At 46.0% G+C, this 25,645-nt stretch overlaps 1 protein-coding gene across 2 annotated transcripts in view; it reads right to left on the bottom strand.

Moving 5' to 3' along the window:
* Window positions 1–2,180: 2,180 nt before the first annotated feature.
* The window catches only part of CTNND2 (catenin delta 2), a 1,102,711-nt gene continuing 1,079,246 nt past the window's right edge, over window positions 2,181–25,645 (bottom strand). For both annotated transcript variants that reach the window (XM_027520452.1, XM_027520453.1), the window contains 4 exons: window positions 20,096–20,222; window positions 15,808–15,939; window positions 9,466–9,539; window positions 2,181–4,030 (listed from right to left, as the gene is read on the bottom strand). In XM_027520452.1, the coding sequence (XP_027376253.1) occupies window positions 3,770–4,030; window positions 9,466–9,539; window positions 15,808–15,939; window positions 20,096–20,222 (594 nt within the window). In that variant the 3' untranslated portion in view covers window positions 2,181–3,769. The remainder of the gene's footprint in view (window positions 4,031–9,465; window positions 9,540–15,807; window positions 15,940–20,095; window positions 20,223–25,645) is intronic.

The following is a 25,645-nucleotide window of genomic DNA, read 5'->3' as shown; positions in this document are numbered from 1 at the left end:
AGATGTGGGTTTGGTCCCTGGGTCGGGAAGATTCCCTGGGGAAGGAAATGATTACCCACTCCAGTATTCTTGCCTGGGAAATCCCATGGACAGAGGAGTCTGGTGGGCTACAATCTATGGGGTTGCAAAGAGTCGGACATGACTTAACCACTAAACATTATATATATATATATGAATTTAAGCACTTTCATTTTTTCACAGCAGTTTTCCATAATGTCTGACTCTTATTAACAAAAAATGGATCGTCACTGGTTAACCTTATCATCAAGTATGACATGACATCTTGGGTCATCCTCATTCTCCTAAACCTGTCTGATATTTTGTTGTCTAACTCTTGATTGACAGTGAGGACTGAAATAGTTAATTGAGGTATTAAAATAGAATCAATATAAAAATCTTAACATTTTCACATGGGTAGAGTTTAAGTGTTCCTTAAAGTGGTCCTACTCCATGGACCTAATATGACTTAATATGAAAATATTAAGATTTTTTATACTTGGTGCTAGTGGTAAAGAACCCAACTACCAATGCTGGAGACATAAGAGACATGGGTTCAGTCCCTGGGTTGGGAAGATCCCCTGCAAGAGGGAATGGCGACCCACTCCAGTACTCTTGCCTGGAAAATTCCATGGACAGAGGAGCCTGGCGGGCTACAGACCATGGGGTTGCAAAGAGGCAGACATAACTGAAGCGACTTAGCACACACACACACATGAAGTGTTCTATTAGGCCCTGGTGATCAAAGCTCTCAAATGAATTTTTTTTTTCATATATAATGTTTGGATTTCATATCCTATTGAATATATCAGGTGTATCTATGGTCCACCATAAGGACTGAGAGGAAATTTTTATTTCCTTTTTTTATCTCTTTTCCTCTGAAAGACAGCAGTCCCATTTCAGTAGACAATCCAAGGTCTGGAGGCTCTTGTTGACCCAAGAGGCAGCCACTTATGGGGGCGGGGTCACACTTGGTCACTTCAGCACAATGAAAGCAAAAGCAGTTCTTGCCACTTTGGACTTTTGTCCAGTACATCCATGTTATAAACAATAAATCATATGCCGACCAACCTTTACTGCCAAGGAGAAGGATGGGCTCTGGCCACATCACACTTCAGGTAAAATCTCATCTGTCTATCATCTATCCATCTATCATCATCTCTCTATCCATCTATTCATCTCTCTACTTATAATCTATCATCATCTGTCCTTTCTCTCTCTCTCTGTGTTTGAGTGTGGGGAAATGATGAAAAGAATGCAACCTGAGTAACCATGAGCATTTTGAATTGACTTTCTCCTAGCTCTAACTCTGGCTCTGGAGGCCTCTAGCTGAATCCTTTCACGTCAGCCTGGTGCAATGTGCTCTCATAGAACCACAGGCAGCAGAGACATCTGCCTTCAAAGGTTGCCAGTGCTGGAGCGCAGACTCAGAGTCACACGAAATACACAGCTCCTGGTAGGGTAGGGGCTCTGGGACACACATGAACTTCTCCCTGCACAACCTAAGCCCGGGAATGCATCCTTCTGATTCCTTTTGGAGAAGCTAAACCAGCTATTCAGTTATGCACAAATTACGTCTATACCTCGTCTCTGCCTTGATGAGCTTTACTATTTCATTCTATGACAGGAATGGAATGGAAACACTGTCCTTGAAGCTACATATTTCTCTCTCTCTACAGGGGCTGGGGACTTCCCTGGTGGCTCAGACGGTAAAGTGTCTGCCTACAATGTGGGAGACCTGGGTTCGCCCCCTGGGTTGGGAAGCTCCTCTGGAGAAGGAAATGGCAACCCGCTCCAGCACTGTGGACAGAAAATCCCGTGGACAGAAGAGCCTGGTAGGCTACAGTCCATGGGATCCCAAAGAGTTGGACACGACTGAGCAACTAAACTTTCACTTTCACAGGGGCTGGAGCCTTCCTGGGAGGGGACTCAGAAAGGTGTCTTCCTATAGTAGATAGTGCAAGAAGGTCCACCTTGTGAGTAACTGTAGGACAATTGATATGAAAATGTCTGTCTACTCTTCTGTCCTGGAAATGAGTTTTGCATTTGCACAACTATGCATGAACAAGAAATCTTTTGGTTGCTATTAAATTTGGAGAAAGAACCGTGAATTTTAGACTCTGAGTTGAATTAAACTATGTAGAAGCGAAGGGGAGAAAGTTTTAAAGGAAGATGGCAGCCAATTTCTTTTGTTATTTAATGTTTTATTTTTTCAAGAACAGTTAACATTTACTAGGCACCTATTGGCCTCAGTCACTTGCATCTAAAGAGCAAAGCTAAGTTACCCCCAGCCCGTGTCCTTTTGAATGGTTAGCCTTAACTTCTTAGCTCTGTTAACCATATTCTACCATTAGCTTCAAGTTTGCTTTTAATCATCTAAATCCGTAATTGTCTACTGCTCCCTGCCACACGAACAAAAAAGTTTCAGGGGGAAATAAGGCGAGCAGTTTACATTTTCCGTGGATATTTCAAGTAATTGGCCCCAAAGTGAAATTATTGAGTTGGCCATGGTTTTATCATGTTCTGAGGGCATTAAACATGAAAGGAAATGGGCACGTAGAAAGGCTTGGTATCCAAGAACGTGTGAATATGTGAAAATCCTATAACTTTACTTCCACTGGCTTAATATCCTGAGTCACTAGATGGTCAGAGAGATAGAGTACAAAAGGAACAAACTGATGTACATTTATACTAAAAAGCAAAAACAAAGTTTGTACAAGATGAATAGCAAATGAAATTGCTTCTATCAAAATAAAATCTCACACGGGTCATTTTTGTACATACGTGGACACACACCCACACACGCAGACACACAAGCAAGAATGTGTATTTTTGTCAGATAGGTCCTTGGAAATAGACATTCTTAGCAAATATGGATGACAGATCAATTGTAATTTATTTTCTTTTAACACTGTATCATCATAAAGAAAACTGGTATAAATGAAAAAATCTATTTCAAATATCTACATCTAAAATTTTAGGCAGTGAAAAAGCACTTTGTTGACAAGGAGTGTGGAATGATGGATGTTAATTGTCAGAAACTGCTGAATGCCTTGTTTAGTTGCCACAAACAAATTCACATATCAGAACGAACAATACTGCTAAATATTCCTTTTTTTTCCCCATTTTTTTTTCCCTGTTAAAACTTTACTGGGAGGAAGAAAAAAGAAAAGCTGGAAATCCATACATCTTTCAAAAGTTTGAAATTGAAGCAATATTTAGAACCATTGATGAGGAGTCGCCGAGGCATTGGTGTAATATACACAATGCTCTTGTCTTCTTTAATCTGTAATGTACATCGAATACTTTACAACAATGCATTAACAAAAGGCAAGAAACGTCTTGCTGTACAGAGGAACCCCAATGCAACTTGAAGCCTAGAATCACAACGGATGGAGAGAGTAAACAAAGCGTGACAAGCCGTCCCTCTAAAGTGTGTGAACTATGTCACCGCCTCTGTGCTTATAACCTTTGTGCCCCGTCACCCCGACCGCCTCCCGTGCTGCCTTCGGCCACATCCCGTGGAAAGCACTTTTTAAGACTCTACAGCCCGAACTAGAAAGGTGTAGCCCGATGTCAGATTGAGGATCACTTTCTACTGACTTTCAAGTGAACGTTCATGGAGCTTTCTAAAATAGCTCTTAAATGTTTCCTTCCTGGGTATCCCAGCCTTCCTATGGAACAGGCTTTAACAAACTAAATTTGCAGGGGGGAAAAAAAATAGCAATGTCTGTGGTCTGCATGCACATGCACGGTTCCCGGGGTGCCCGCCTCACACCCAGGAGTCGGGGGAGGCCGGGTAGTGGCTCGTTTCATAGTTCAGTTCGCTGTAGGGTCGGGCGGCCGAGTAGAAGTCGACGTAGTTGCCGGTGGACTTGAGCCCCAGGTGCATGGCGTACTCGCTGGCGGGAGGGCGGTGGTGGACCTGGTCCTCGAAGAAGGACTCGTCGTAGTTTCTCGTGGAATTCGGAAACGGCTGGTAGGTCTCGTAGTCTTTTCTGCTGGGCTCCTGTGGGGCTGGCTGTGCTGAAACCTGCCCAGGAAAGGAGAACCACCTGGGTTAGCGCGTTTGCCCTTGACCCGCCCTTGACCCCCACAGCCGACGCCCTTGACCCTCCCTCAAAGTCAAGGCTCTGAGCGTCCTCCAGGTGGTCAGATGCCAGGACTGCACTTCCCTGACTGACTTTCTGTTTCACAGTTGGCTCCTGAGTCCACATGCTGTCATTCCAAATAACCTTTTTATAAAACTACTATTCTGGCAAAGTATACACAACATAAAAGTCACCATGTTCATCATGTTGTGTATAACTCGGTGGCATTAAGTACTTAAGTTGCCTGGGCCACCGTCAATACCAAATGTTTTCAGAACTTTTTCATCACTGCAAACAAAAACTTATATCCATTCAGCTTAAGTCCCCATCTCCCCTTTTCTTAGCTCATGGCAATCACCATTCTATTGATACTTTCCATCTCTGTGAATTTGACTAGTCTACATACCCCATATAATTGGAATAATACAGTAGTTGTCCTTTTGTGTTTGGCTTCTTTCACTTAACCTCCTCAAAGTTATCGTTAATATAATGTCCTCAAGGTTAATCCATGTTGCTGCAAGTGACAGAACTTTCTTGCTCTTTAAGACTCAATAATATTGTATGCAGATTCTGTGTTTGTTCATGTATTCATCCATAGATGACAATCATGATTTCTACTTTTTGAATAATGCTGCTATTAACACGGAAGCACTAGGATTTGTTTGGCTCCCTGTTTTCAATTTCTGGCGGGGTAATGTAAAAGAGTTGGACACAACTTGCTGACCACATAATATCAACAGCAAAAAATGTACCAAGAAGTAGAATTATTGGATCTGATGGCAATTCTATGTTTAAGTTTTTGAGACGCAGCCCAAACTTCCAAGACAGTTGAATCATTTTACCACCTGTTGTTCAGTCATTAAGTCAGTTGTGCCTGCCTCTTTGCGACTCCATGGACTGCACCACACCAGGCTTCTCTGTCCAACACCAACTCCCAGAGGGTGCTCAAACTCATGTCCATTGAGTCAGTGATGCCATCCAACCATCTCATCCTCTGTCACCTCCTTCTCCTGCCCTCAATGTTTCCCAGCATCAGAGTCTTCCCCAGTGAGTTGACTCTTCGCATCAGGTGGCCAAAGTATTGGAGCTTCAGCTTCAGCATCGGTCCTTCCAAAGAAGATTCAGGGTTGATTTCCTTTAGGGTTGACTGTTTTGATCTCTTTGCTGCCCCCGGGACTCTCTTAACCTTTTCTAAATTAAAGATGTATACCCTAGATTCCACAGAACACAAATAGTTTCTGTTCATCTTCCCTGCATTTTTCTCCATCACACCTCAGTGCTGTAATCCCAGATGAAGAGAAAGTGAAGATGTACAAGGTCTCAGGGTCACTTGGGCATCTTCCTGCCAGCTCGGAGGGCTGTGGTCAGTACTTCTCTGGAGGATGGAAGCTTCTTGCTAAAAGGGCCATCCCATTACACCTGCCCAAGTGATGTACCACAGCCTTAGAAGGAATCCATTCAAAACAGTTTACACCAGCAGTCCCCAACTTTGTGGCATCAGGGACCCATTTAATGGAAGACAATTTTTCCACAGACAGATGTAGTGGGGAGGATGCTTTCAGGATGATTCAAATGCTTTATATTTATTGTGCACTTTTTTCTATTATTATTACATAAGCTCCACCTCAGATCATCGGACATGAGATCCCTGGTCTACACTCTGAAGGATCAAAATGTTTCCTAACTTGGTTCACTTAAGAATTTATGTGACAGGAATCCACACAATCTTGTAAAGCAATTATCCTTCAATTAAAAATAAATTTAAAAAATTGATGGGGCTCGAGAATAACATGGGATTATGAAGCCTTTGGTTGGGGGGACAGGGGTCTTCAGAATTGACCAATGTCCTCCAGCCCCACTCAGTGCTCCCTATTTCCAGTCTTGTCCGCTGCAGGTTGTTGTCTGATCAAGGGGGCCTTGAGGGGCTAAAGGGATCACAGGAGCTTTGAGAGCAGAGAAGTCTGGAATTGGTTCTCTCCCTCCCCCCTGGCTTAAAGGACAGTAAAACAGAGAGATCATAGGCTACTAGTAATTAGCACTTTCAGGTGGAGCCCTGGCTTCCTGTGGCTCTGGGGTCCTTTCCTAAGCTCCAACAATGAGGATACCCTCAAGGCATGGGGCAAGAACCGTACTCAGGGTTGCTGCATAGGGGCATCCACAAAACCCACAGGGAATGATGCGTGTGTGTGTGTGTGTGTGTGTGTGTGTGTGTGTGTGGGAAGGTCTGGTGGGAATGATGGAACCTGCCTGAAGAAGAACACTTTGATCACTTTGGAGTGGCCCTGGTAATTCCCTGCTAATTTAACTAAGGCTCAGCATGGAAACATCCTCTAGACATTGGTCTTCGTTAATAGATAATGATTTGTAATTAGTACGTTGTGTGTGAATGAATGCTTCTAATGACCTGCCCATAATTCTTCTCTTAAGTAAGCAAAACTCCCTCTTTCATATGTAATTGATTTACACGAATGAGTCGCAGAACTGCTCTTCAGAGAGGTGAACTTCATCACAGCTGCCATGCAGAAGGGCTCACACTTCCAGTTCATGGTAGCTGAAAGAATGAGGTTCCTGCCCATCTGTGACAGTCCACAGAGCTCAGACGTGTGTCAGCCTGAGAGCCTGGGCACGAAGGGGGACTTCAAGATCTGCAATTAAACGCTGCTGAGGCCAGCTGCTCCCGATCATGGGCTAGGCTAAGGTGCCCTTTGCTGGTCTTTGAAAAGCTGGTGCCATGTGGAACTTTTCCACTCTGACGCAGTGTTGCTATCCAAGTGTGGAGCACGCACAGGGTTAGATTTGGGAGGTTTGGAAAAAGTACATGGGGAGAGAACTAAGACTTACTGTTTCTACTTCAGTGGGCACTATATTCAACATTAAACAAATTTGTCTTTATTTAACCTTGTATATATATATACATACACATATTTATGTATGTACTATTACAGATACATATCGCATGTTTATGTCTGTCTATATCTATCCATCCTTCTGTTTATCCATGTGTGTGTATGTGTGTGTGTGTGTGTGTATGAAGTTGCTTCAGTTGTGTCTGACTCTTTGTGATGCTGTGGACTGTAGCCTGCCAGGCTCCTGTGTCCATGGGAGTCTCAGGCAAGAATACTGGAGTGGGTTGCCATGCCCTCCTCCAGGGGATCTTCCCCACCCAGGGACTGAACTCAAGTCTCCTGGGTCTCCTGCGCTGGCAAGTGGTTCTTCGCCACTAGCACCACCTGGAAGCCCATGTGGCCATCTATCACCCACCTCTTCATCTGTCTAATCTCCCTCCTTCTCTCCCTCAACCCTTCTCCCCTCAGTCTCTCCCTCTCTTCCTCCCTCCTTCACTTCCTCCTTTCCTTCCTTCCTCCATTTCCTTTTTACTCTTTTCCTTCCTCTCCTTTCTTCCCATCCATCCTTTCATCCAATCCCTACTTTATAGGTGAAGAAACTGAAGGTCAGAGAGGCTGAGAAGCGTGTTCAGGATGCCACGGCTCGGGGTGGGGCAGGGCTGGGATTTGAATGCACGCCTGGCTGACTCCACGGTCCACATCCTCTCCGAGAGAGGGGTACAGTCTTGCTTGAGCTGAGGTGACCCCCACCTCAGGGTGCTAGCCTCACTGAATTGACTCCAGACCCTGTCATAAGAAGGGAGGCCGGTATACAGAGGAGACCAAGAAGCGATCTGACTTTTCTGTGCTGGTTTCAGTGGCTGGGGAGGCACGGCCAACGTCTGGGGGGTCTTCTAGGAAAGTTTCATACAAGGCTTGTAGCCCTCCTCCATTGTGGCTGCTTCTTTCATTTTTCCTTTTCACAACATGTTTCAAATTTCTTTTTGTTGCTATGTTCTCTCTGGACGGTGGACCTTTTTGGCTGGAGCAGAAGCTCATTTTAGTCTCTTATCTTGGGGAGTTACCTTCTTCAGTTCATCTGTATTGGTCATAACGGCCCATGTCAACCCCTTCTCGGGTTGAGTTCTGCAGTTCTGAGAGCTTGTGTGAATGAATCACCTAGGATGGCTGATGGCATCTGCGGTTGAAGGGATCAAATCTGCTCACTGGCCCAGTGGTACGGCCATTGGTTGATGAGATGCATTCACTGTGGAGTATGTTGGTTGTATTTGATCATTCAGGTGGTGCCAGCTGTTCAAAAACAGCACATTTCCCTTCCATGTCTCCTTTCATCTGGGTACAGTGATCAAGCAAGCAGCTTCCAGGTGTATCTTTCTGGTACAACCTTCCTGACACAGAGCAAGAGTGTGGATCTTCAGCAGAAGCCAGCTCTGACAATGATGGCCAGTGGCCAAGAGCTATAAAGACCATCAGTCCTTCTGTGATGACCACCATGGGGCAGGACAAGTGAGAAGTTATCGTTCAATAAAGGAGCAGAGGAGGTGCCCTCCTGCTTTTACAATTCCCACAGAACCACAGAGAAAATGAGCCATCAAGAAATATTTGCTAAATAAAACACACACACACACAAACACAGATAGATTCTTAAGTGTCTACCAGCCAAGGCTCCTCAAACTTGAACAGCCACGCAAAACACCTAGGCACCTAGCTAAAATGCAACTCCGCTGCAGAAGACCCTGAATGCGTGACGGTTACGGGGCCAGAGAGGTGTCTCTTCTGTGTTCCAACAAGCTCCCAGGTGACGCTGATACTGCTGGTTCTCCCACGCGCCTGTGCAGCGAGGCACGACACAATGCCTTTCATTCAGTTGTTCACATTCAACTTGACGTGTCTATTTCACTGGTAACTGTCATGTGCAAGGAATGCTTTCTTCCCAAGGAGAACTGGCTGGGTTACAGGAGCGCCTTAATCCGCGCCTAGTAATTAGACAATCTGTCTAGTAACCAGCATCTTACACTTGTACATTTGGGGCTTTCTTTCAGGTTTTGCATCACAGTAGGAAAATCTGCTTTCTACTACCAGATAATGCATGGGGTTGTAGTGAAATAAAGACTGCTTTCAAATTCGAGGCTGTTCTGTTGACTGCCACCACCCACGTGGATATGGAGTCACACATGAGTGGAGAGCAGTGGGGGACGTTATTTTCTTTTTCTGTTTTTTTTTTTCAGTCATGTCTGATTCTTTGTGATCCCATGGACTATAGCCTGCCAGGCTGTTCTGTCCATGGAATTTTCCCAGCAAGAATATTGGAGTGGGTTGTGATTTCCTCCTCCAGGGCATCTTCCTGATTCAGGGATCGAACCCATGTCTCTTGCATCTCCTGCACTGGCAGGCAGACTCTTTACCAACTATGCCACCTGGCAAGCCCTTTTATGCATGTTAAATATAAGCTAACTTCTCTTTTATGATTCCAAGCTATTTCACAGGAGACGGAGGGAGAAATGAACACCAACTTGCTGCCTCTCCTTTACCTGGTTATGTTTGATGTCTTCAGCAGGCGCACCATATGAATTCCTATACAAAGTTGAAATTCCAGTAGTTTGAGCTGAAAGGGAAACAAAAGTATTAGCAAAGAATGCAAGACTTCAAAGGAGGAATGATGGTTATCGAGGCCAGGTTTTGCCCTGACCACGCTTGGTGTCACATGGACCATTCCGAATGGAAGAAATTCTTTCGCCCTGAACACTTCATTTTACATACCGATATTAAGAAAGAAGAAGTTATGCACTAATATAAAATCCCCAAAGCCTGTCAGCCTCTTGTAATAACATTCAGCTTGGAGACGGGGTCAGGGCAGGCGCAGCAAACAGATGGTCATCTTGCCAGTGCTGCGATCTTTTTTTTTTTTTTCTTGGTGAACACCGGCAGATAATAAAAGCCTGTCACCTGCACTGAAGCGTGCAGGAATCTGGATCGGCCGCTTAGCTTTTAGCTGAAGAATGACAAGAATGAAATTTCTAATTTGAGCTCACAGAAGGGCCTGATCATCGCTGAGACAGTTCATTTCTCAGCGGTCTGATGGACAGGCAGGAAGTCCCGCCCACCTTGACCCCGCACATCCGCGGCGCTGGAGTCCTGTTCCACTCAGAGACGGAAGCCCCGCATCCTGGCTTGTGACCAGCCTGTGGTCTAGACAAAAGGCGGGAAAGGTCTCCTCCAGCTGCCAGCAGCTTCTAAAGACCTGGGCAAGATGCCCACCTGGCTGCTTCCTCACCTGGGGCCCTTGAGACGCCTGCAGCAGGCCCTAAGGAAGGGCCCAGGGAAAGATGCCCTGTTATAGCTGCTAAAAGGTCCCAGTTTAAGAAAGCTCTGGAAAACACTGCCTGTCGAGTGTCAGCAGGCTATAAAACACTTTTGTTGTGTTTTGTCACTAAGTTGTGCCCAATTATTTTGTGACCCCATGGATTCTATAGGCTGCTCAGTCCATGTAAATTTCCAGGCAATACTAGACACAGGGTCAAGAAGGAGACCTTTGAGCTGAAACCTGAATACCTGTATTCCTGTCCATGGACAAAATTTCATGGACATTTCCTCCTCCGGGGGAACCCTGTCATTTCCTCCTCCAGGGGATTTTCCCAACCCAGACATCGAGCCCACCTCTCCTGCATTGGCAGGTGGCTTCTTTATCTCTGAGGCACCAGGGAAGCCCATAAAACACTTAAGATGTCAAGAAAAAACTTACCTTTTGCTTCTAGTATCTATGGGATCACGAAATAGGATGTCTCATCATCTCTTCTGTCACAGACACCAGTCACTCTAGACACTAAGTCAGCATAATCTATCACTCCGCCCATGATTATTACTAAAAGCACATAATAGCTGTGCAATAAAATTCTTCTTGGGAAATTCTGCTTAGAATGTGGGAGCTGACAGCCCATTTCCCACTTTAAAGCCACTCTGAGAGACTCTGGTTGAATGCCCATCGCTCCTGTCTTTGCATTACCATGGAAACCACCATCCCTTGCCTGGACCACTGCTACAGCATCCTCCTCAGCAGCCCGGCTTCCACTCTGCCTAATTGGCTCCTCCATCCACTCTGGTCCCAGCAGCTAAGCCATCATCTTGTTAGACAGATTGGACTATGTCACTGCAGTGTCCTGCTCTCTGTGATTATGGTAAAAGCTGAGCTCCCATTACTGTCTCTGAAGCTCCGTATGATCTGGACCCCACCTGATTTCCTGCAGCATTTCCCATCCTTCTTCCCTGGTTCAGGGGGCTACCCTGGCCCTCCTTCCTGGCCTGAGCATCCAAGTTTATTTTGCATCCGAGATGTTAGTCTTCCTGAGCCTTCTCCTGGAACTTACATCCCCCAGTCTCTGGACTACCTCTCTTTATTGGTGTTCAGGTTTCAGCTCAAAGGACTCCTCCTTGACCTTGTTAGTTAAAGGAACCCCGCCCACTTGACACCCTCTGTCTCATGACCCCATTTATTTTCTCCATTACACCCAACACTGTTTGCTATTACCTTGTTAACAAGCTTGTCCCATTGTTTACCTTGTATATTACTTCCCTTTACCTAGGAGACAAGAAGTTCCTTGAGGACAGAGCTCCAACTGTTCTGCCACTTTTTTAGGTCTCCCCAGCCTCTGGGACAGTGCCTGGGCTCAGGGCATGCTCACAGAGTGAGCGCTTTATTTGCTGAGTGAATTAATGAACGAATGAGTAAACCTTAGAAAAATCTGCCTTTGGAGCTATCATCTGCTGATGGAAAATGTCACTTCAAGGACAAGGTGAAATTTTTTTTCCTGTTACTCAGAATAAAATGCATTTTTTGTGGGGGGGCATAATGTGCATTCTCATAGCCTCAGTCTCTCTCCCTGTTGTGGCTTCTGAGCTAAAGATGTTCTACTGGAAGTTCCTCTCCTGCTTTTTGGCTCACTTCATCTGTTTAAAGGAGACCGCGTAGCTGACACTGAACTTGTGGCCTCTCTGGACATGTGAAGCACATGTCTCTCCCGGGTGATCTGCCCTTCATGCATCTGAGCAAAGAGTAGACTGGTAGGAAAATACCTTTATTTTTTTGTAGAGGCCCCAATTTTGCTCAGTTGGTAAAGAATCTGCCTGCAATACAGAAGACCTGGGTTCGATTCCTGGGTCAGGAAGATCCCCTGGAGAAGGAAATGGCAACCCACTCCAGTATTCTTGCCTGGAGAATCCCCATGGACAGAGGAACCTGACAGGCTACAGTCCATGGGGTCACAAGAGTGACTTAGCGACTAAACCACCACCACCACCAACTTCCAACTGAATAAACGTACTGAAGATTAGAATGGCTTTAAAGTCATGATAGAAACAGAGACGTTGACAAAACGGGATCGACCATTGGATGCTAAGGTATTTGGGGAGCTCAGGTGGGAGGGCAAAATCCGCAGGTGAATTCTGAAGTCAGGCTGTGCAGCTGCTGGGATCACACAGCCCTCCTCCGATGTGTGCTTTTGAACACATAATGCTCCCAGGGAATCATGACCACGAGAAATAGCTATAACAGTTCTGCATGCCTGAGTGAACAGCTGACGTTGGCTTTCCAAGGGCCCTTCAGTGGCAGATAAACAGGAGAGAAATGAGACGCCCCCTAAGCCAGAAAATGAATACAGAGAAGGTTGGGGCGGGGGGAGCCTGGAATAAAAACCCAGATGGATCTGCATTTCTGAGAGCTCAGGAGAGGGGATGATAACCCAGGCAAGAAACTGCTTTTCACTTTAAAGCTTTTACATGCTGCATTTTGAGGGTGAAGCTTCCCATGGTTTTCCCACAGCAAGTGGGGGAACGGTCTAGGATGTTTTGTGATGCCTGAGAAATAAGGAAGATGGGAGGTTTTCAGATATTTTTTCAATGCACTGAACTTTGAATGCCCCCTAGATTTACTGGGGAAGAAGAAAAAGTACTGCGTTCGATATGGAAGTTCTAAGAAGTCTGATCTGCAAGTAAACACTGAAATGATGGGTATTTGCTAAAGGGAAGCGGAGCAGAGGTTGGCAATTCATCATTTGCATTCCTACATGGAATGCTGATGCCTGCCCAGCTCGGCTGGGGACTTGTTCATACCAACATGTGAAAGTGAAAGACTCAGTTGTGCTGACCCCAGGGAAAGGATACTGGAGTGGGTAGCCTTTCCCTTCTCCAGGGGATCTTCCCAACCTAGAGATTGAACCCAGGTCCTCCCACATTGTAGGAGGGTTCTTTACCATCTGAGCCACAAGGGAAGCCCAAGAATACTGGAGTGGGTAGCCTATTCCTTCTCCAGGGGATTTTCCCAACCCAGGAATCGAACCGGGGTCTCCTGCATTGGAGGTGGATTCTTTACCAGCTGAGCTGCCAGGGAAGCCCATAAAAGAGGGCAAACACACCCTCCAATCTCACCACCACCACCATGATCGCCAACACCCTTACTCTTAATACCCCCACCTCCTCCATCACCAGCACCACGACCATCATCACCCCACTGTCACCATCAACGTCATAGTGATAACAACTAACTTTATGCAGGACTTGTTGGCTTAAAGGGCACCTTCTTGTAGAAATATATTATTCAGTGATGATCTCTTGTACTTCTAGGCCTGCTGCAAGACTGAGTAGAGTGTTGAACTGCATTTTTAAGTATAGAGAAAAGTGTTGAAGCCTCTAAATAAGTTTGAAAAATGACATCTATCTCAATACTGGAGTTTTCAAGGTTCCTGCCATTTTCTAGGAAGATTAAACATCTAGAAATATGTTAGATTTTATTTCTTATTCTCTGATGTCTGCAGGAAATGATCATGTACCACTGGAACTATTTCAACGAAAACACACCCACATTGAAAAACCTTTTGAACGATTCTACTGGGTGAGAGAGTTAAAGAGAAAAGGTCAACTTAAATAACAACAAAGCAGTTGATTTCACAATTATTCTCATAATTATAGTCTCAATTTTTCATCCCTGCCTGATGGTGATGTGGCTACCTGGGGCAATAATCAAAAAAGAAGGCTCAGGTGAATTTCACTCCACTGCTCTGGAGTAATCAGTACAGAATAGATTCTCAGCTGCTCAGCATTCGGATTCACAAGCTCCTTTGTTTATGCTCATCTGCCACAGGGGGCAACACTTAGGGGATAAATGAACCAGGGAATGAGAATCAAAAGGTACAGCCTACGCTGGACTTCCCTTGTGGCCCAGTGGGTAAGACTCCATGCTTCCACTGCAGGGCGCAGAGGTTCAATCTCTAGGGGGAAAGGTAAGATCTCACATGCCATGGCCAAAAAAAAGGCACGTCCTCTGCAGTGCGCTCAGTTCCCCCACTCAGGAGATGTTTCAGGCATGAGGGTGGGGTGTTCCCTGGTGTTACACGGAGGCAGAGCGCTGAGCTGAGGATGGGGACCACAAGCATCTGTTTGTGATGCTTTTCGTTTGGCAGCCGGGTAGAGTTGCTAAGGAAAAACACTGCCTCTGGGGTAAATACACTTCCCATTAGAAAAATTCATCTTAGACGCCCTGGATCCAGAAGACAAGTTAATAAATCATCCAATTTGTCTGTTCTGCTTCCCTGCAGCTCTACACCTAAATAATATCAAGGAATAGCAGCTCAAACTCTTAGGAGTCTTCGGATAAGGCGGGGGTCAGTGTCTGTTTAGGACTGCACCCTGGTACCCCAGTTTTATGAACGCCCTAATCCGGCCTGTTCTGTTGAAGTCCTTATGGTCTATTTTCAGGAGGGGCCCATCTCCACATCTGCTTGGAAAAGGTTGTGGGATCCTGGGTTAGAAGAGATCCCGATGGTTCTGGCAGCTCTGCTTTCGAGGCATATACCCACCCCCTACCCCTGCCACACACACACACACACACACACACACACAACACATGCACACACATCAATATGGCAAGTCCTGCTCCCAGAGGAGGGGCAAACCCGGGGTGGGAGGTAGGTGTGCGGGGAGGCTGGCGGAGACAATGAACGTGGACATGGAGCCCGAGCCAAGGAAACTACAGAATAGGAGGAGGGCTGAGATCAAGGCTGGTCACTAGGCAGGCTGGCTTGGATGGGCAGGGTAGATGGTACCAATTTTGGCCTCTGCAGAGTCCCAGCTGATGAGCCAATGGGTGTGACTGGGGGAGTGAAGGATGAAGGGCATGACAGATCAATGCCTCCTGAAGGGAAACTGAGGTCAGTGGTTCTCACGAGCCTTCTTGGGAGTTCACCATGTTAAGAGGTTGGTTTCATGTCAAGAGGGGAAAATGTCTCAACAGCAGTTCTGGGGGTTTCCCTGAGTTCCTCTTCTGTTGCTTCTCTCCCATCCCTTCCCCTCCCATCTCCCCTCCCCTCCTTTCTCCACCCCCTCTCTCTTCCTCACTCCTAATGGGCAAAGCTTGACCACCATCTTGGGTTATGCCAACTGGGAAAAAAATCTATGGTGATCTCCTTCTCTAATTTGAGAGAATATCATGAGCTGGACAATGGAGAAGGAAATGGGAACCCAATCCAGTATTCCTGCCTGGGAAATCTCATGGACAGAGGAGCCTGGTGGGTTATACAGTCCATGGGGGTTGCAAAAGAGTCAGACACGACTTAGTGACTAGACAACAAAAACAGCACAATTTGGGAAAGTGAGAAGGAAAGGGACAGGGGAAGAAAGACCGAGGATTCTCCCAGCTCCTCCAGGAACAAGATGCTCCATGTCTATACCCCTGGCGTCATCCCATTGCCAGTCCCTGGGAATCTTGGCTGTCGCACTCTCACGTCCTACCGAGCTGCTGAGCTGAAGTCTGATGCCCCCACCCTCTGGCCTGCCCCGAGTCCCATCACCAGCTCCTCAGAGCAGACTCGCACAGCTGGGCTCACCTGTCATGGTGTCTTTCCTGGAAGTGTGCTCTCCTTTAGTTCCATGGTAAGTGGCGTTGCTGCCGGTGGACTCATAGTCTGTCTTCCTTTCTTTGAGGCTGATCATTTCCCGAGGTGAAGCTGGGGCACTTGCTACATAAAGAAATCGAAAGGGTCACTTTCTGCGTGTCATCCCACAGCACGTACAGCTTCTCACACAAACACATGAAATCATAAAGGCACCAGGCTCAGCACAGGTCAGTATGTGTACACGGACCTGTCATTGATTTTTATTTTTGTTCTTTTGACTCTTCTCTTTCCGCCTCCCCTTATTCCATGTCACGCAGTGCTTTCTAGTTAAGGGGCCATGCAACTTGGAGGCAGGGAACTAAATACTATATCCTGGGAGCATCTTCCCAAGAGAGACACCCTCGTGGGGCTGTGACCTGCTCAAGGTGTATGGGACAGTTTTAAGAATGAGATCTGTCTTGGTTTCTTTTTCTTTCTTTTCTCTTTTCTTTCCCTTTCTCTCCTTTCTTTTCTTCTTCCTTCCTTTTAAAAAACTAGATGTGTTTCAGAAGAGTGATGACTGATATTGAAGAATCTCTGATTAAATCAGATGAGTTTTGCTTAAATTCTAAGTGACGCAGAAATGGCTGTAAAGGAAGGCAGAGGCTATCTGTGGGGCCAGTGTAGTCCCACCTCCAAGATCCTCTCCATCAACCTGCAGAGCTGGCTGGGGGCACGGTATGAGGAGGGCGCCTGTCTTCTGATGAGTGTCCTTGCTCCATTTCAAATGCCCTCAACACTCTTGCACACACACTTTGCACCCTTGATATTATCTGCCTGTCAGACCTGGAAACTGAGCCCTGTCAACCCTTTGGGTCTTCATTTCTAAAATGACAGGTTGCAATTAGACCTCCCTGGGTTTAACAAACTGGTCCCAGAACAGAGGAAAAGATTTACCTGGACTAAAGGAAACAAACAAAAAGAAGTTTTGTTTTTTAAAAAGATTAGGTGGAGTGGGAGCAACTCAGCAATGTGAAGTGGAGGTTAAGTGAGTGTGCTGATGCTAAGGCAGCCATTATATGCACATCTTACAGGCCGACCTCAGGATTGGTCTCCATGCTCCTCAGTGAGGCCACTTGCATCCCAAGCTTAGTCAATTGCATCTCACTAGAGTGCAGGCATGGAGTCAGCCCCATCTTCCATGTCTGAGGGCAGTGCTTCAGAAACTTGTTTAACCTTGACACTCACCTGAGAACCTGGGGACCCTAAAACCAGATCCCTGAAATTCTGAATCTGAATTTTCAGTATATGGGCCTAGGAACCCATATTTAGTAAGTACACTTGGTGATTATTAAGGCTAGGGAATCTCTGGCTTTTAGGATAAATCTCTCTTTCTTTCACTGGTGTCCAAGCCCCTCCCCAGTCAAGCCTCAGTTTACCCTCCCACTTTTGATTCTACATCCTTTGTAGGGTCCCCCAGGTCCAGCCCACTGGGCCTGCTTGTTCCCTGAGCCACTTGATTGCTTTCACTGAACTTAGTATCTTCTATGTTCAAAGCCCCATGCCAGACACCGGGGACAGAAACATGAGTCACGGCCCACTTTCTAAACTTGAGGAGCTCTTCATCAGGTCAGGAAATAAAGCCAGAATAAATAAGAGGGAGAGGCTCAGTGGAGGTCTCAGCCCAGTGATGGGAAGTTAACAAAAGGGGCCTTTACCCATCCTTTTCTGAAAGGCCCCCTACCCACCTCTCAGACCTTCAAATAAAATCAAGGCTTACTGCTCAGCTCTTGAAACTCTTAGAGGTTTCTAATCCTGGCTACCCATAAGAATTAATTACCTGAAATACTCAAAAATACATGGATGCTACACCTGGTTCCTCTCCCCAAGTGAATTGGATCAGAATATCTGGGTGTAAATCCAGTGGGAAACCAGGGAAGAAACTTGCAACTGTTCCACATATCTCAACCGGGCTCTGGGTCCAGTTTCTGCACATCCTCAGCACCCAGGCTACTGTGTCTTGCTCACCCCTTCCACCCCTGCCCTCTCTTCTCTCTTCTGTCTCCATCTTCCTCTCCTGGGAGGGTCCCTTCCTGCTCTTGCTCCTCTGTTCCCAGGTCTACTGCATAAAGATTGGCCTTTTATGAGTCACTGCCAACAGTCACGAAGGGACAATATTTTGGAGCCTCTTGAACAAAGCTTTTAAAATGAGAATCTAATATTGCACAGATGGTGGGCATTACGAAACTATGCAAGTGTGTAATTATCTCCTGAGACCTCACACACAGTGGTCCGAGTCTCCGGTAATCCAGGATGATGCTCCTGGAAAAATCATGCCCATGAGTGTTTATTGGGTGCCTTCGATGTGCTATGCCAGGGGACTACCAGGCGGGACTTTGGCTGCATCCTTGGGATGCTGGCATTCTGAAAGGCAGTGCTTTTCTTCCTGGGCACCTTCCAATTTATTATATGATTCCATCTTCCTAACACGGACTGGTTCTTCATAATTAGAGCTCTTAGAAATACCATCCTTGAGCTTCCCAGACTCACTGCTCTTTACCTATTTGTTGTTGCTCAGTTGCTCAGTCGTGTCTGACTCTTCATGACCCCATGGACTGCAGTATGCTAGGCTTCCTTGTCCATCACTATCTCCCTGAGTTTGCTCAAACTCATGTCCATCGAATCAGTGATGCCATCCTACCATCTCATTGTCTGTCATCCCCTTCTCCTCCTGCCCTCAATCTTTCCCAGCATCAGGGTCTTTTCTGATGAGTTAGCTCTTTGCATCAGGTGACCAAAGGACTGGAGCGTCAGCTTCAGCATCAATCCTTCCAGTGAATATTCACGGTTGATTCCCTGAATTAGGATTGACTGGTTTGATCTTCTTATCTTTTTAAGAATTATGAAAGTATGATGTGTAAAAGGCCACCTCCATGCTTCTGAGGCAAGTGGCACTTTCTTGAATTACACGGGGTTTCCTAAGTCTTGTTCAGTGTGAAGCTAAATGTTACAAGCAATAACACAGCACTAAAAATAAAAGCTTTCAAGGGGCTGGGAGAAGGTAATTTATTCCAATCAAATAGTCCCCATTCATTTCTGATTTTCCCCACTGCTCTGATAGTAAAGCATGATGTAAAGTTTCATGACAAACGTGCTCACGGGCAGAGGGGACACCCTGCCGAGGGCACTCTGTACTGTGTCCTTTGAGATGTGGTTCCAGAGAATATAGTTTCTTTGGCAGGAGGAGGGCAGTGAAGGGCAAGGAAAAACTTTTGTTAAATAAAGGCTTATATACCTGCGTGTGTGAGTACAATTATTCATTGCATGCTAGAATAAACCAACAATAAAATCTATGCCATTTATATACTAAGCAATATGTTCATATTTTTCCTTCAATGAGTTCTTTAATCTTTGGCATTACATAAGCGATTGAAAAAGGGTTTAAAAATAAGGTGTCTTTACAAGTAGATAAGAAAAGCTAGCTCCCAAGTTAAGCAATAAAAATGAGACAAAGGCAGGGGCAATCTAGAAGTAGGGGGTTAGAAGGTATAAATTATTTTGTATAAAATGAGCTAGAAGGATATATTGTACAATGCAGGGAATATAGCTAATATTGTACAATAATATAAATGGAGCATAATGTTTAAAAATTGTGAATCACTATATTGTACACCAGTAACATATAGTATTGCATACCAATTATATTTCAATAAAATTTTTTGTAAAAGAATGAAACAAAATTAGAAAAAATTAAATTGAATGTTTTAAAAGTCACGGTTGGTTGTAATATGAATATGCAAATGACTTATCTGCTGGTTTACAGGTAATAATAAAAACCAAATCAGGTATAGAACAGTAATGAAAGCTGGAACGATAGCTCTCCAATGCATGTCATTCTCAAGGAGGGAAGAGCACACCCTCTTTCTCCTACTTTGTATCCCAATTACAATCAATAAAATGCAACTTAAACTACCTGAAGTTGGAAAAATGTCTATGGAAAAGCCTGACCTGCAAACACTCGGTGGTTTTATTTATTCTTATTCCTCCCTGAATGCAGGTCCAGGATGTGTATTTCATGCCTATGACACCTCTTAGAGATTTGTAGAACTCTATGAGAAAGATGTCTGTTCTGAGTTTGTGCATATAGAACACAGAGTTACCCCTGCTATAGAAAGAAAACAGATGCATTTCACATTTCTAGCAAATGTCCCAGTCGGGATGGCCCTCCCTCCGGTCTGCGGGGTCAGCTAAGGGGCTTGGATCCAAGAGAAGCAGATAGCTAGCCCCCGGACCCTCTTACCTGAGCGGTTGTTGGGGGACACGCGCACGGGGGAGATGGAGGGCGTGCGGGACGAGGAGTAGGGTCTTTGCCGATCCCTCTCGATGGTTGAAGATGAGGCTACGAAGTGATACTGTGACCATCCGTCCTGCAACAGACAGCACAGCACGCGCCCATCACGTGGGGAAGGCACGGCGATTCCTCACCTCCTGACACTGGGCGTTCAGAGCATTCAAATTTGCGAAACGTTTCTCCAGTCTGTCAGAGCAGATCTCAGATTTCTGCTTCTCTATCACCCTGACGCTGGGAGGGCCTACCCTAAGCGCTGGCTTTCCTTTCCAGGTGTGGAATAAGCAATCCCTTTGCAACTCTGCTTTGGCCTGAAGATTGTATTTAAATGAAAATAGGATCCTCAGAGGCGCTTCCCAGGTGGTGTGAGTGGTAAAAACCCACCTGCCAATGCAGGAGACATGAGAGACACGGGTTTGATCCTGATTTGGGAAGATCCCCTGGAGGAGGGCATGGCAACCCACTCAAGCATTCTTGCCTGGAGAATCCCATGGACTGGGGAGCTTGGCAGGCTACTGTCCACAGGGTCGTAAAGAGTTGGACACGACTGAAGCGACTTAGCACGCAGACACATAGGACGCTCAGAATGACCCTGAAACAACGTTTTACCTACCTGGCTCCAGCTCTGTCTGGCCCTCTTTTCAGCTTTAAAGTTTTCCGAAGTCTTTACTCTTTTGTTCTTGGGACCAATCTGTTAGTGATCAGACTGCCGAGGACCACTGTCTCTTTCGGTTCATCTCCCTTACACTGTTTTGAGCCTCTTTTCTGCCCACATTCCCACATTCCCACCAGCTCAAGGCCTTCAGCATGACTGGTGCTGAGTAATCACACCTAGGTTGCTGTGTTCTCTGAATTGCTCCCAGGAATTATTAGAGCATATTAAAAATGTGCTTAGTCACTCAGTCGTTTCTGACTTTGCGACTCCATGGACTGCCAGGCTCCTCTGTCCATAGAATTTTCCAGGCAAGAAAACTGAAGTGGGTTGCCATTTCTTTCTCCTATCAATTAATTCTCCATTTACCTTCCAACATCTGGTTACTATAGGAAAAGCATATATACCATTTTTCATTATGAAAACTAAATAAGTACATCATGGATCATTTTGTATTTAGAAAGCACAAAGAAGAAAATAAAAATAACCAACAGTTCCATTCTCTCTTCTTCCCCTGAGAACTCCTGTTAAGATGTTACAGTATTTCTTTTTTCTTTCATTTTTTTTCTTTTTTAATTCAAGTTCAGTTTTTATCAAAGCAAGATGTCAAACAGTACTGGCATTATCAAGGAAAAACAGATACCTGCCCCACTCTTAACTTCTGCTTAACAGACACAACCATTTTCAACTTTTTTGGTTTTTTTCCCCCTGACTTTTCTTAGGGATTCAATTCTCTATAAGGAATCATTGCAAACATAATCAGATGAAAGCTAACCAAGAATAGAATTTATACTCATTTCAATGTTTGTGTCTTTCTTTATGTAATTTTCATTATTGCTCTATTTGACTGGTAGGATAAAGCCAAAATTAGAAGTATGCTATTTTAAAAGCTGTTTACTCCACGACAAGATTTTCTCAACAGTCTCATGGGTTAGATGCTATTATCATCTCCATTTTACAGAGGAAGAATCTGAGCTTTAGAGAGTCAATGGGCCACCCAAAGTCAAACCGTAAACAAGTGAAAACTCATGGTAATACTACAATGTGACACACTGAAAACATACAAACTCTAATTTGAAAAGATACCTGCACCTCGGGTTCACGGCAGCACTGTTCACAACAGCCAAGACAGGGAAGCAACCTCAGTGTCCATCGCAGGTGAATGGATAAAGAAGGTGTGGTTATAAACACTGATGCAATGGAGTACTGCTCAGCCATAAAAAGGGATGAAGTAAGGTGATTCGCAGCAACATAGATGGGCCTAGGGAATCTCACACTAAGTCACGTCAGACAGAGAAAGACCAATATCACATGGTAACACCTAGGTGTGGAAGCCAAAAGACTGACACACATAAACTCATCTGAAAGACAGGAAAAGCTTGTGGTTGGCCAAGTACTCCAGGAATAGTCAACAAGGGAGCAGGGACCTGGCCGATGGCGAGAAGCCAGACACTGAAGACACAGGTTGGGGTTTCCAAGCCCAGAGAGGAGCAGAGACGAAGGTCCTGGGGTGGGAAAGGTCTGGGCTGCTGTGAGGGGAAGAGAAAGTCTCTGTGATGGAAGGGGAGTGAGCAGGAGGCAATCAGGAAATAGGATACCTTATGGGTGTCAGGGCAGTCTGGGGAGAGTCAAGTAGCAACAGGGAGATAAGGAGCTTTTCCACAACAGTCAAGGAGAGATGAACCTGGCCTGACTGGGGGCTAGTGGTGAGCTAGGGGCTGGTCTGGCATCAATGGTGGGAGGATCTGCTGATGCCTGGGCTACTGGGTGTAGAAATGTGTGTGTGTGTGTATGTTAGTCGCTCAGTTGTGTCCGACTCTTTGCAACCCCATGCACTGTAGCCCACCAGGCTTCTCTATCCATGGGATTCTTCAGGCAAGAATACTGGAGTGAGTTGCCATTGTCTTCTCCAGGGGATCTTCCCAACCCAAAGATCGAATCTGGGTCTCCTGCATTGTAGGCGGGTATGGAAGAGATAAATGACCTTGATGCTGCTGGTGTGAACAATGGGGCTGGCGATGCCATGCACTGAGACAAGGGCCAGTGGAAAGGGAGTGGCTTTAGGAGGTGAGATCAATAATGCCATCTGGGACGTGCCGAGTTCGAGATGCCTGCGGGACACGACAGAAGAGAGAATAAAGCAGAAGCGGAAACCTGGAATTTCAGGAGTGATGTCAGACCTGAGGCAAAATTTTGGAGTTCTGTATACAGATATCATATAAAGTTAAGAGAGAAGATGGAAGCCTTGCATGTGAGTGCAAAGAGAGCAAAGCAGAGGGCACAGGGCTGGGGCACTGCAATACTGAGTTGGCACAGAGGGCACGGGGAGGGCCAGGATGAGCTGGGAGCGGAGCTAGAAGGCTGTGATGTCAGGCAAGATCAGGAAACAGGGACCAAAAACGGACCTTTGAGCTTGGGAAGACGGAAGTCAGCATGACCGAAACAAAAGAACCTTCTTTGGTCTAGCTGGTAAATCTCTTAACTCAGGTGGGCTCAAAAGATAGAGAGAATTGATGAAAGAGAAATGGTGAGTACAGACAGCCTTTGGCAAAGACTGACTATTACAGGGAGCAGAGAAATGGGGCTTGAAGAGCTAGAGCAGCTCAGAGATGCTTTAATATACCCCCTGGAGGAGACTGCAGTGTTTCACATGCTGATGGGAATGTCTCGACACAGAGGAGGAAAAACCTGGGATGCAGGAGAGAAGGGAAATAGTTCTTAAGAAAAGGAGGGTCTTGTTTTCTGACATTTCCTGAAGGGGCGGGGTCGGGATGAGAAGCGAGGTCATCTGCTGAGAGTGAGGAACAGTTGGAGTTTAGAGGATGGAAGAAGAGACGGGAAGGTAGGGAAGAGGAAGGAAGAGAGGAAGAAGAGACATGTGAGATGGTTCTCAAGGTAAGCAGGGAGCAGGTTGACCCTCGCCAGGTGGTCCAGTGGCTGGAAGCTGAGATGGAACTTGAGGCTGGTGGCAGTGAATTCATGGGTATGGGATGACTCCTTCACCTAGGGTGGTGTGTTTTCTCTCCAGCCACATTCGGCTGCCCCAGAGCAGGTGTGAGGAGATGGAATTGGATGGGGGTGGTCAGGAGACTGACCTGGAAGGAGACAGGGACAAAGAGATGCAAAGGGCAGGTCATGGAAGCTCTTGGAATCTAAGCTGGGTGGCGAGGAAAGTGGAGATTGGCGAATGCACACTAGTCAGTGGGGTGAGGATCTTCAGAGGGTCGGGGCACTTCACAAGTGCTGGGGGTTTCCTTGATGGAAGGCAGAGGAGAACTTTCTGGAAAGAGCAATCCATAAAGAGACATAAGAAACATGAGTTTGATTCCTGGATTCAGAAGATCCCCTGGAGGAGGGCATGGCAATCCACTCCAGTATTCTTGCCTGGAGAATCCCATGGACAGAGGAGCCTGGCAGGCTGCAGTCCATAGGGTCACAAAGAGTCAGACACAACCGAAGCAACTTAGCATGCACGTATGCGTGGGTATTGGATATAGGGGGGTCCTACTGACAGCAGACCATGGGTTCAAGGGCAAAAGGACGGGAGGTGGGAAGGAGGAAGGGGGAATGCCAGGGCAGACGGCTGGCTGTTTAGAGCCTCTGAGTGAGATGAGTCTAGAAGTGACGGCTGACCCAGCAGTCTTGGGCAGTTGGTGGTGACCAAGGTAAGAAGTGTACAGGGGCAAACAGCTAAAACCATCACAGGGAGGGTGGGAGCCATGGGAAGAGGCAGGTGTCCAGGTAGGAGAAGAAAATGTACTGTCTCCGCAGGAATTCGGGGCATTCCTCTTAAATTCTCAGGGGGTGGGGTGGGATAGGGAGGAAGGGAAGGGGCATGTTACAGAAGCACGTAAAGTATTTCAGAAGGGAATGGACCCATTGCTCACATACGGGAACAACTTACAAATTTGTTTTAAAAAGATATTCCTTTCTTTTGAGGGGAATGCTTTGTTGGCAGCAAATGTCCTTAAATAGGTCCCAATTGAGGCAGATTATTTTACGTTTGTCTCACCTGCAATTTCTTTTTTCTTTTTTAATTTTTAATTTTATTTTTTAACTTTACAATATTGTATTGGTTTTGCCATATATCAACAGGAATCCACCACAGGTATACACGTGTTCCCCATCCTGAACCCCCCTCTCTCCTCCCTCCCCGTACCATCCCTCTGGGTCGTCCCAGTGCACCAGCCCCAAGCATCCAGTATCGTGCATTGAACCTGGACTGGCGACTCATTTCATATATGATATTATACATGTTTCAATGTCATTCTCCCAAATCTTCCCACCCTCTCCCTCTCCCGCGGAGTCCACCTGCAATTTCAAAGATGATGTACTGTGTGTGTGCGCGGAGTGTTCTAGGTTGTGGCTCAGGAAATTGCTTTAATCAAAACCTTGGCTTCTTTGGTCATGAGTAACTAATGATACTCCATATACCATGAAAGGGGGGCACAGTACTTCATAATAAGAATACTGGCTAATATCTGATCTGTTCTAAAACCTATGGAGACATCAGGGATAAACGTGGCCCAGTTCTAGTCTGGTTTGACTTGGGCAGTATCACTCTATTACTCGGCATCTCCCTCTCACACAGGTAAGTACAGATGTTTTGCGCAACAGTTCAGAGTTAATGATGCTTCCCAGGGGGCGCTAGTGATAAAGAACCTTCCTGCCAATGCAGGAGGTGTAAGAGACATGGGTTCAATCCTTAGGTTGGGAAGATCCTCTGGAGCAACCCACTCCAGTATTCTTGCCTGGAGAATCCCATGGACAGAGGAGCCTGGTGGGCTGCAGTCCATGGGTCACAGAGAGTCGGACACGACTGAAGCGACTTAGTTTGCACAGCACAGATT

The sequence above is a fragment of the Bos indicus x Bos taurus genome, chromosome 20, assembly GCF_003369695.1.
Source record: "Bos indicus x Bos taurus breed Angus x Brahman F1 hybrid chromosome 20, Bos_hybrid_MaternalHap_v2.0, whole genome shotgun sequence".
NCBI classification, from domain to species: Eukaryota; Metazoa; Chordata; class Mammalia; order Artiodactyla; family Bovidae; genus Bos; species Bos indicus x Bos taurus.
The sequence above is the reverse complement of the archived record's forward strand: the minus strand, read 5'-3'. Positions and strand labels throughout refer to the sequence as shown.